This window comes from Phyllostomus discolor, chromosome 4 (genome assembly GCF_004126475.2).
Source record: "Phyllostomus discolor isolate MPI-MPIP mPhyDis1 chromosome 4, mPhyDis1.pri.v3, whole genome shotgun sequence".
Taxonomy (NCBI): domain Eukaryota; kingdom Metazoa; phylum Chordata; class Mammalia; order Chiroptera; family Phyllostomidae; genus Phyllostomus; species Phyllostomus discolor.
The window spans coordinates 87769097-87781498 of NC_040906.2; the positions used below are offsets into that span (position 1 = coordinate 87769097).

The 12402-nt window shown below is 36.3% G+C and overlaps 1 protein-coding gene across 46 annotated transcripts in view; it reads left to right on the top strand.

Moving 5' to 3' along the window:
• CLASP1 (cytoplasmic linker associated protein 1) overlaps positions 1-12402 on the top strand; it is a 291646-nt gene that overhangs the window by 187093 nt on the left and 92151 nt on the right. For 13 of the 46 annotated variants that reach the window (XM_036023554.1, XM_036023563.1, XM_036023565.1 and 10 more), the window contains 5 exons: positions 1062-1109; positions 1592-1615; positions 6768-6875; positions 9042-9068; positions 11090-11257. In XM_036023554.1, coding sequence (XP_035879447.1) covers positions 1062-1109; positions 1592-1615; positions 6768-6875; positions 9042-9068; positions 11090-11257 — 375 coding nt within the window. The remainder of the gene's footprint in view (positions 1-1061; positions 1110-1591; positions 1616-6767; positions 6876-9041; positions 9069-11089; positions 11258-12402) is intronic. The other 33 variants (XM_036023578.1, XM_036023585.1, XM_036023570.1 and 30 more) reach the window with 7 other exon arrangements.

The window sequence follows — 12402 nt, forward strand, 5'->3', positions numbered from 1 at the left end:
AGGCCTGCCATTCATTAGCCTGGGAACCTTGAGAAGGCCATGGAATCTTTGGATCTCCTAAACCAGAGGTGTCAAACTCATTCTCACCAGGGGCCACATCAGCCTTGTGGTTGCTTTCAAAGGGCAGAATGTAATTTTAGAACTGTATAGATGTAACTGCTCTTTAACAGTTAAGCGGGAGCTTGGTGTTACCACCCGATAGAAACAAGGCGCCGGGCTGGATTAAAACAAGGTGGAGGGCTGGATTCGACCCATGGGCCCTGTTGTTTGCCACCTATGTCCTATACCCATACATTATTGTAATAATAGCCACCTAACTCAGATATATGATAGGGAAAGAAACTAATTATGACAGGAACATTAGTTTGAAAGGTGTATAGTTTGGATTGTTTGTTAAATTGGTCTTGTTTTCTGTATGTAAATACCTCATACATGATGGATGCATTTAGTTTGGGAAGAAACCCAACAGGAGCTCTGCTTTTGTGCCATTTAATTGATATAACATTATGTAGGAGTTTTTATGATACTATGTTGCTAGAGGGAAGGCAGTACTCTTCCTATGGTAAAGTAGTTCTATTAATTTTAGTTCAGTTTTTTAAGTACTTTCCTATGTTTCCAATGTATTTAACCTACACTTGAGAGTTTGTCATTAGTATTTGTTTCATTGCTAAAAAACTTGAGTAAAAACCATTTAGAGTCCTCAGTAAGTAGCTTTTGTTTTCTGTTCATATTTGGGATATTTTAATATGGACCATGTACTTGTCCCTCAGTGCTAGTCAAAGCACCCTGGTCTTTTGGTCTGGTGATGTAGAGTTGACCTTCACTGGTAAATTTTCAGCCCAGTGTTACCTCTTCAAATAATAAAACCTGGAGTATTCCCATTCTCTTACCTTTCCTGACTACTTCTAATTCTCCTTATGTTCAAAACAACAAAAAACCAAACTACCCTGAAATACAACATCATCCTACTGAGGAGTTTTTACAATTACTACTTAGGTTGATACTTTACATCTGTGCAGAAGTATAGCATTAAAGTTGATGATCCTTTTCCGAACTTCTAGAGTCCAGACACATGAGGGAAGATGTGGAATCAGTAGGCCTTGATTCAGGTACCATGCTATGCAGCTTTGCTGCTGATAAGTAGTTGGGATAGGCATTGCTAGAGCTAGCTTCTCTGAACTTCTCACTTGCCTCTGCCCTTTGGGTGACTCTTTTGTAGTTTGGTTTTTAGTCCTGTGTCGTCCTCCCTACCCCTTTCGGTAGTACTTTGTTCCAAGAATAAGGAACTCTTTATGGGATGAAGGTTGACTAAACGAAAAAACAACAATCACTATCAACTGAGACCCTGCCCTGGGTTGCCCTTTTTTGTGTTTTCCAAAGGCAAAAGCCCATGATGCTAAGCTGACTTTAAGATCAGGCACTTTTACTTGCATTTTATTCTGCTTTGCTATTGAACTTGTTTCTCTTTTAGTTTTATTTTAAATTGTACTTTTGCTTTCTTTAGTAGCTAATAACATTTTGCTTTTTAAGTTTTTTAATGTTACTAATTGTTCCCTGTTATCCCTTCCCTTATTTTTTAATTTGCTTAAAGATGGTACTGCCACTAAAGCAGAGGGTAAGCGGTTTGTTTCTTTGATAGAGGTGTGTCTCCCTCTCCCCAGTCCTCTGTTCTTGCCGAGTATTGCCTCCTGCCCACTTGTCTCACTAAGGTCCCTGCATGAGACTGCATGTTCTTCCCTTCATTCTTCGTTCTGTTTTTACTGGGTTTTGCTTTACCTCTACCCACATTCTCCTCCTTTCTTGTTCAATTGTTGTTCCTGTGAATTTTGGCACTTAAGAATGCTGTACATAGTTTTTGACTTTGAGCCCACACTGGGGAGTAGCATTGGTGTGACATTGTGTGCTGCTGTCCTCCTGGCTGCTCGTCTCAGAGTCCATTACTGCTGAAGCACCACCTGACTTTTACATCCTTTCCTTTCTGTTCCTTTCCTTTTCTTTTGTGCTTTTGTGGGCCTCTCAGAATTTGCTTTCCTGTTTTGAAAATAAATTTGTGTCAATTATTCAGGTTAAAGGCTCATAAAGACTTTCTACCAGGTAATTTACAGACATTTTTTTAAATACATTTTTCTCCCCTAATGATGTTACTGAATTATATCATACCATTTTTATTGGTATCACTGACAGTACTCCATTCATTCATTTATTCTCATTCATTCACTTATCAATCATGTAGTAAGTGCCTTCTAAGTGCTGTGTGCTCTACTACATATAAGGACATAGCATGGTCAAAGGAATGCACGTATCCAGATACACTTTTTGTTTTTACACCACTCTCAAGAAGGCTTTGCTGATTTTGCACTGACCTTTGAATTTTAGACATAGCTATTCTAGTCTGTACAGGTCTTTGATTAGCACATGCTAGATAAGATCATCCCTTTGAAAAGTCTCTAGATAGAAAGTCTCTAGATGATGATTTATATAATTGAAATTTAGGATATCTTCATCTGCTTAAGGTAGTGGCTTAGAACCACCTACCCTCAGGATTATGATTTCACAATGAGGAATTGCTAGTTTACTTTCATATATTATTTAGCTACTGTAAAAAGCTAACCTGCGAAGCAGACTTTATCTTGATGTGTTTAGCTCACAATACTTTTATTTATTTATTTTAATTGTTGTTTAAGCACAGTAGCTCACAATACTTCTAATCTATTACTCTGATTTTGTACAATACATTTGTAAGGTGTTACCACTGAGAGAAATTGGGTAAAGTGCAAACAGGATCTCTCCTGTTTCATATAGTTTCATATAGTATCATATAGTTTCATATAGTTTCATACTGTACTCATATAGTTACATCCAAGTCTACAATTATTTTCGAGTAAGTTTAATTTAGAAATAAAGCTCTTAAAACTACTCCACTTCTCCAAAAGCATGATTTAATAGAAGTTATGTTCTTAATAATATTATTTTTATCTATAAGACTAATGTTAAAGTTAGTAAAGCATTTTTTTAAGAGTTTTAAATTTTTAGAAAGGTAGAGGGGAAGAAAGAAAGGGAGAGAAGCATTGATGTGAGAGAAAAACATTAATCAGCTGCCTCTTGTACATACACCAACCGGAGACTGACCCCGCATCCAAGGCGTGTGTCTTGATCAGGAATCAAAGCTGTGGTCTTTCACTGTGTGGGACTATTCCCAACCAACTGAGCCACATTGGTCAGGGCAGCAAAGCATAACTTTTATAAAAAATGGGGACTTCTTGCCAAGATGGAGGCATAGGTAGATATGTTTTCCTTCCTCATACAACTAAAATGACAACAACCAATTTAAAAACAAAAGCAACCAGAACTGCCAGAAATCAAACTGTATCAAAATCCAACAACCAAAGAGTTAAATAAAAAACATTCATCCAGACTGGTAGGTAGGGGTGGAAATGGGCAGCAGGGGTAGAGATGGGCAACAGGGTGGGAGGGAACAGGGAGAGGACAGTGACTGGCAGATGAAGCAGTCCCATATTTGCATGCCGATAAACTGGGAGGAACAACTGGAGAACAAGACAGGGTTCCAGCATGGGGAACTAAAGCCTCAAAACTTCTGGCTATAAAAACCTGAAGGCTTACAGCCAATGAAACTCCCACTCTCACAGGAGAGTCTGTTAGAGGGGTCCATGGGGTCCCAGAATGTACACAGACCCACCCATCTGATAATCAGCACAAGAAGGGCCCATTTCACTTGTGGGTAGCAGGGGAAGTGACCGAAAGCTGGGCAACAGCTGAGCAAACAGCATTGTTCCCTCTCTGACCCCTCCCCACGTACAGTGCCACAATGCAGTGTACCGCCCTGCTGAATACCTAAGGTTCTGCCCCTTACAATGTAATAGGTGCTCCAAGACAAAGAAATATGGCCTAAATGAAAGAACAGATCAAAACTCTAGAAAAAGAACTAAGCGACAAAGAGATAGCCAACCTATCAGGTGCAGAGTTCAAAACACTGCTAATCAGGTTACTCACAGAAATGATTTGAGTTCAGTCGCAAAATGAAGGAAGAAGCGAAGGCTATACAGGGTGAAATAAAGGAAAATATACAGGGAACCAACACTGAAGGGAAGGAAACTGGGACTCAAGTCAATGATTTGGAACAAAAGGAAGAAATAAACATTCAACCAGAACAGAATGAAGAAATAAGAACTCAGAAAAATGAGAGGAGAGGCTGAGGAACCTCTGGGACAACTGTAAATGCTACATCATCTCAATCATAGGGGGTGTCAGAAGGGGAAGAGGAAGAGCAAGAAATTGAAAACTTATTTGAATAGTGAAGGAGAACTTCCCCAGTCTGGTAAAGGAAATAGACTTCCCAGAAGTCCAGGAAGCTCAGGGTCACAAAGGAATTGGATCCAAGAAGAAACACACCAAGGTACATCATAATTAAGTTAACCAAGATTAAACATGAGAGAATCTTAAAAGCAGTAGGAGAAAAGGAGACAGTTACTTACAAATGAGTTCCCATAAGACTGTCAGCTGATTTCTCAAAAGAGACCTTGCAGGCAAGAAAGGGCTGGAAAGAAGTATTCCAAGTTGTGAAAGTCAAGGACCTACATCCAATATTACTGTATCCAGCAAAGCTATCATTTAGAATGGAAGGGCAGATAAAGTGCTTCCCAAGTAAGGTCAAGTTTAAGGAGTTCATCATCAGCAGTCCGTTACTATATGAAGTGTTAAAGGGACTTATCTAAAAAATAGAACAAGATAAAAAACTATAAACAGTAAAATGACAACAAACTCACAACTATCAACAAATGAACCTAAAAAGTAAAAGCAATAACTAAGCAAATAACTAGAACAGGAACAGAATCACAGAAATGGAGATCACATGGAGGGGGTTGTCAAGGAAGGGACTGGTGGAAAATGGGGGAAAAGGTACTGGGAATAAGAAGCATAAAAGTAGGTACAAAATAGACAGGGGGAGGTCAAGAATATTATGTGAAATGTAGAAGCCAAATAACCTATATGTATGACACATGGACATGAACTAAGGAGGAGGCAGTGCTGAAGGGAGGGGGAGATTCAGGGCAGATGAGGACAAAGGGGAGAGAAAAAATGGGACAACTGTAAGAGCATAATCAATAAAATATACTTTTATTGAGTATAAATATACTCAATAATATAAATATACTTAAAAATATAAAGAAATGCAAGAGAATGGTAAACAGTGGGTAAAGGATCATGTTACCAATTGTAGAGGAAGATAAAGGATATAAGGATGAAAGCAAAGAAGATTTTTATTTTTTAAGCTGAATGGGTATGGATGTTCATTTAAAATATCAGTTTTTGACTTAAATATTTTGTAATAAATTTAAAATAAGAAATTCAGTCTTTGTTCATGTTCACTTTACCTTGGCGCCTGTCTTACTTTAGCTCGGTGATGTCCATAGGAAAGCAAAAAGTCCTCACTCATAGGCCAACAAGCCAGGCAGGCACAGGTATCCAAACCAGTAATGTGACCTTGGATAGATTAATCCATTCCCATTTCTTGATTTCCTCATTCTTAAATGGGGATAATTACTTATATGTTGTTTTGAGGATTCTGAGTTCATACATATACACTCTTAGTGTAATATATGGTATAGCTCTTAATTTTAGTATAGATTCTAGAATTTGTGTATGTCTTTCCTTAAACTGCTATTAAAAGTCATTCATTTTAGTTTTCTTTTAATGAAATACTTTTCTTGCTTCTTACCTCACTTTCTTGAACCTTTTTCAAGCCTTAAGATTTGTTTTACTGTGTTGCTTTTTCTGCAAGCTTTCTCTCATGATGAGCTAGAAGTGATTTTGAACAATATAAGAAGCCATTAGGGATTCAAATTGGTTTGTGTTCTATCAGATTGCTGTATGGCAGGAGAGGCATTTTGTACCCCCTTTGAAGCAACAAAATCCCTGAATTTAAAAAAGTTTAATCACACAAGTCTGTCTGTTCATCAGTGATTTACATTTCTGAATTTATTTTTATTTTTATCTTTTCATGGTTCAATAATTGGGGTTAACAGGCCACTGGAGTGGGAAACTTCATCAATACTTACAACATGGTATTATTTTTAGGTCATCATTTCTCTAGGTGCTTCTAATACTTATTTTTTAAAAATTTATTTTTAAAAAATTTTATTTTTCAATTACAGTTCACATTCACTATTATTTTGTATTAGTTTCAGATGTGAATATTTATTCTTTTTATTTTTTGCAGCCTAGAAATTTATGGCCACACATGCTTTATAATAGAAGTTTAGTGCTACTTATCAAAACACATTTATAATCCAGGGCATTGTAGCTTTTGTTGATTGCTGAGTATTTTGCATTTACTCATTTTTTTCTATGGTATTTTTAAGACAACAGCTAGTATTTTCTGCTTCTGGAAATTTGATATTTGTAGCCAATAAAAAAGAATATTTAATCCGAAAAAATTGTGAGAAAAATCCTCAAATAAATGTTACCTCCTCATCTGAAAATATGACATGCTAAAGTAATCAAAATATTGGCACCTGATAGGTTCATGACTCACTTTCAGGAGTTCCTAATGCATTTTTAGAATTTGTGTGTACAGATCCCATGCATGTGTGTGTGCATAGGGAAACATGTTAGGACCACACATGGGGAAGACTGCTCCCTCTGTAGGTGGCCAAGTCAGTTCACTTTGCTTATGGGTAGGTTGTTTCCTCGTGTAGATCATACTTACTGAAAACCTATGGAAACACTGTTTCTTCTGTATTCCCCAGGTCGGATTCGCACAAGACGACAAAACTCTGGGAGTGCCACCAATGTTGCTTCTATACCTTCTGATAATCGAGGCCGCAGTCGTGCTAAAGTAGTTTCACAGTCCCAGCGTAAGAAGTATATTTCATGCTCTCTGTTATGTTTTATTTAATAGCCTGTTCTCATTGACTCCAGGGGAAAACAAATTTCTGTGGCTCTAAGATACTGTGAGTAATCTTGATGTTTCTTGGGTAAGCTTACAATGGGAGTGTTCAAGTGGACTTTTGTTTCCTGCCCAGGTGATTTAAATATTTTATCATTCCTCATTAAAGGTTAAAATGTACTTTCTCTTCCTCTCCTCAAGCCTCTCCAGCTGAAACATACCTGGACTGTGACCCATTTTTCTATTGATAAGCAATCCTCCTGTTGTAATTTAAGAGCTGTACCTGGAAAGATGATTATTAATGCCAAGTCTTCTTTCCAGTGGTCATAAGTAAATCCATTAAAAGCTCTGCCTGTTAACCCTCTGTTCTAATATCACAGCCTGCTTTTTTTCTCTTCTTGCCTGTGTGGACTCTTGCTTTGCACAGTGGCCCTTGCCTCCATTATTGCTTCTCTGTATATGTCAAGTCACGTGGTTTGTTAGCCTGAGACATGAAAGCAGCCATAGATGGAATGAATGTATTAGGATCCAACCCTGGTGTCTCATTTCCCAGCTGCATGTGACTTTGAGTCACCTGCTCCCTTTCTGTGCATGAAAAGTAGGGCTGGCTGGCAGGGTTCGCCTGAGCAAGCTCAATGTGTGGAAGGAAGTTCCCTTCATCAGAAGCTACAATTACTCTCTCCACACAGCACTCTTCAGCTGATGTGTCTGCCTTACTGTTTGTAGACAACACTTAGTCTGTGCCCAACCCTCATTCCCTCTTAGTATTTAGAATGCCTTTCTCAGCTCCTTCTGAATTTGGATACTTTTCCCTGTCCCTTTGATGACTATAGTCCTTATGGTAAATAAAAGCTTATATCCTTTCTGAAAAGAAAATGCAAGGTCAGTTGTATTGCTGCCATCAGTAAGAGTATAGAACCCAGGCTTGCCTGACACTGAAACCCATTTTTTATACTACACAGCATGGATTGTACAGGTGTAACCCAGAAGCTTCTAGAACCTTGGCAGCAATACTCTGGTTCTGGTTATTCTGTTGAACCATAGTGTTGCCTGGAGTCCATGATCCCTTTTCTTGCAAATTCAATATGTGGAAACGGAGCTGAATAAAAAATGTCTGACCCTTTTAGCTGTGCGGTATTACTTCCTTTCTTAGAGAGTGAGGGTTGAATAGTATTTTACATATCTTCATTTATGTCCACTGTGTATTGGTTTTGGCCTCTTCCAGGGGTCCTTGCCTCTAGCCGGGTCCTCTGCTTAGGAGGCGGTACCAAGATTAAAGTCCTTCTGGAATAGGGGTGAGGATGATGATAAGCTTTAATTCTTCAGTTTACAAAAACACTGTACCCTCCCTGATTTAGGGCTCCACTTTAAAAACTCTTCAGTTTCACTTTACTCACTAAAGGAAACAACATCAACAAATGATAAAGCCTGGATCTTAAACTTATACATAGGAATTAAATATTTTTTAAAAAACATTTTAATAGGAAGAAAATAGCATATTTATGTATTTTACAAATGTAGATATACTAGTATTTAGAGTCCTGGTGTAATAGTAAGTAGATTTTATTAATATATTTAGGGCCCTTAACAGTTGGCATATTTTAAATATTTGAAGACTTAAATATTTGAGTCTTTAAATACTTGAGGATTAATATTTAAATATTTGAGAATTTGGCATAAGGCACTTAAGGTGAAACTAGTTAATAGTGGCCCTTTTTAAGTCATTTATGTTCGTTGAGCACTTGGTCAGCCCTGTTTCAGATGATAGTGATACACAGATTAGTAACATACACTCACTTCTCTCAGGTTGCTAGGAGCAAGAGAGCAGGTATACTCCCAGAGGGTAAAGACATCTGTCCTACTCTTCTCTGCATCCGCTACACCAGGCACTGTGCCTGGCACATTGTAGGTTTGTGTTTCATGTATAGTTGGGAAATAAATGCTAAATAGTGTGACATATATGAAATAATGAACATGAGTACAAAAATAGAATAGGAGGAACAAGATGTAGAAAAAATAGCTATTTTGCTAATGTGTTTGTGAACAAAGACATGTGTTTGCATGCTGACCTTCTGTATTGTATTGTCTTTTAATCCACTTTTTGCCTGTTCTTTGGTTTGCTCTCTTAATCAAGGATCCAGATCTGCTAATCCTGCTGGTGGTAAGCCATTTCTCTTCTTGCTAATTTTTTTTTTGGCCCATTCTCTCTCACCCCATATTCCTTGCACAATATTACTGGTAAATTCTTTACTATGAGCTTAGTTAATCTTCCTGCATTTTCTGTGTATGTTCAAATTCTAGAGTTTGAAATGGATTTCTTTTCTACTTGTATATAGCTTAATAGTATATTTGTATGCTCAAACTGTATGGGCAAATTAGTAGATCATGAGGTGGGTTTTTCATGGTAATGTGTACTGGTGATTTTTACAATGAATATCACTTTAAATTATAGTTAAATCATTATAAAGTACTGATTTTTGTGAGTAGTCACCTAGGTGATTCATTTGAATGATGGGTGTGTGTGTGTGTGTGTGTGTGTGTGTTTAATTTCCAGTTGTGTTATTTCAAAGGTTTTACCTTTGGTTCATCCTTATTCTGGTAAATAATAATGAGCTTTTTATGTTTTACAATTTTATTGCCTTCTAACGTAAATAAATGACCTAAGTAAATGACTGCCATTTGGGTGTGTTATTATGATCCTTAAAATTTTGCTGTTTTCTCTAATTTTGTTCCATAAGAAATAGTTATTTAGGTGTTTAGCCACTTAGCCATAGTGAAAATTGCTAACCATATCATTTTTTTTAATCTCTAATTTATCTCATAAATCTCAGGGAATGTGGTCTGTATGATGGCTACTTTTGTAGATTTTTAAAAAAAGATTTTATGTTTTAGACCAAGGGGAAGAGAGGGAGAAAGAGCGAGAGAGAGAAAGAAATGATTTGAGAGAGAAACATTGATAGGTTGCCTCTGGCACACCCCCAACCAGGAACTTGGCCTGCAACCCAGGCATGTTCCCTGACTGGGAATGTAACTGACAATGTTTCCGTTACTGAACAACACCCAACCCAATGGGCCACACCAGTCAGGGCTACTTTTGTAGATCTTTGAGATTTCCTTTGAGGCTTAGTAGACATTTGGGGTTTGTAGTGGAAAGGTGGAAAGAATGTATATTCTGTTTGTTGAGTTACACATGTATGTATATGTGGGAGATGTGTTTATACATACCTATTTAATTTTGACTGCTTGCTCTGTCGATTTCTGAGAGGTGTAAGAGCATTTCAGTAGTTATTAGTCTTTCTGAGAGGTATTTTAATAATTATAACTGTTTCAATTTCTTCCTATAACTTTAGTCTTATACTTCAAAGCTGTGTTATTTGGAACATAAAGGTTCATGATTATATCTTCATGGACAATTCTTTTATCATTATGAAATATCCTTTGTTTTAATGCTATGTTTTATTCTATTTTGTTTTAGGTGTGTTGTTTGTCTCTTATAAACAACATACAGTTGATTTAATTTTATTTTTTTAAAGCCAATCCAATAATCTTTGTCTTCTAATAGGTGATTTTAATCTAGCCACATTTATTATGATTACTGATAGGTTTGAACCTATGTCTAGCATTTTATTTTATAATTTTTATTTATCATGTTTCTAGTTGTTTCTTCCCTCTTCTCTTCTTTCTTTCATTTGTTATATTAATAGGGTTTTCTTGGATCCATTTTTGACCACTAATGTTTAAGAAATTCCTGTTATATTTATATTTCTACTCTTCTAGAAGTTATACTTAAAAGTTTTGACATGTCAACTCTGACAGGAAAAAAATAATAAACACTTTTTTGGTTATTTCGAGAAATTTGCTGTGGAACGGGGAGGCTGTTTGTACTCAGTCTGCTCTTTAATCAAATTTTAGTTATTTTTATAACATTCCACCAGTAAATCTCCTGTGTATAAATATTCTTTTATGATAATTTGATGTTCTTTTATGTTCCTACATTTTAAAAAAATTAGTATTAACACCAGCTACAAAGCTATTTTTATATTGGATTCAAATTAATGTATAAACTGGCTTCTGAAATTGCTATAATTTATAGCAATTATAACAATTTATTTTATTATAGCAATATATAATTTATTCCCTGCTTATATCCATTATTCAGTTTTGGTTTCGCTTCATTTTTAGCTGGCAGCCGGTCAAGTTCCCCAGGGAAATTGTTGGGAAGTGGTTACAGTGGCCTTGCTGGGGGTTCCTCAAGAGGCCCATCTGTGACATCCTCTTCAGAAAAACGAAGCAAGATACCCAGGAGTCAGGGATGTAGCCGAGAAACAAGTCCAAACCGAATAGGATTAGGTAAGGATTCTCAAAGACCTTGGAACACCATTTCTAACTTGTTCAGAATTTTTATTATAATCTAATGACTACTTCTAATCTAGGAAATAGAGGTCCATTTTTGAACTGAGGATGTCATTTTGCCTGTGTTAAAAAGACATTTTGATTTGTCCTTTTTACAGATTATATGTGTTCAGGTTTCAGTTATAACTGAAAAGGGTGTGGGGCTTACGGTTCATACTGATGAGAGAATTGTATCATTGAGGGCTTTTGTGTTTCAGAGTCATTTTGCAAAATACTAGAATTGGGGGAATGGACAGAATTTTTTACTTTACAATTAAGCAATTTTTGTATTTCATTTTTCTTTCACCAAATAGCACTAAGTAGCTATTAACCTATATAAATTTTCAAAAGCAATTTATAGGGTCCACATTTATTTTAATTCTGATTTTCTCTAACCAGATTTGTGAAACTGACAGTCAAAGAATATGTGTATATACTTACTTTCGATATAGTGTTATTCAAACATAAAAACTATAAATAGATAAAAACTAAATATATGATATTTTTGTGTTTTGATATTGAGTTTTATTGTAATAGTATGTAGAATTACTCTCAGTAGCTTAAAGACCTGTTAAGTTCTATTAAAATCTAATTTGTACACTACCTTTTAATATAAGAGGTAGAAGTCTTTTGTAGTATATTATGAAAAATCTGTTTATACTTTTTCTTATATTTTTACCTACTTCCTAAGAGTAAAAATCTATTAATATGAAATCAAGAGTACTATAATCTTACTGGCTTTTGTTTCTCATTTATTTGTTTATCTCCTCAACACCTGTTTCTTGAATGTTTACTGTGATGTGCTGTGTACTTTGTTAGACTTTAGGACTGAAGATAAATAAAGTAGATTGAGCTTCTGACTTCAAAGAGCTTGCAGTCTTAGAGGTGAAAATGTATAGAGTGTGACAAATACTATGACTTGGTGCTTTGGAACCCTTTTGCTGGATCCCAGTGAAGTGGGAGTCCCCAGAATACCACAGTACTTGGCATACCAGCTGCACAAAGGTGTCTGGCTTTCTTTTGAGTCACAGTTTTACTTGAAAGCAAGAATTGTCCTAGAAAAGGAGTGTTTTCGGGGCATTGTCTGCCCCAGTCCTCCCAGA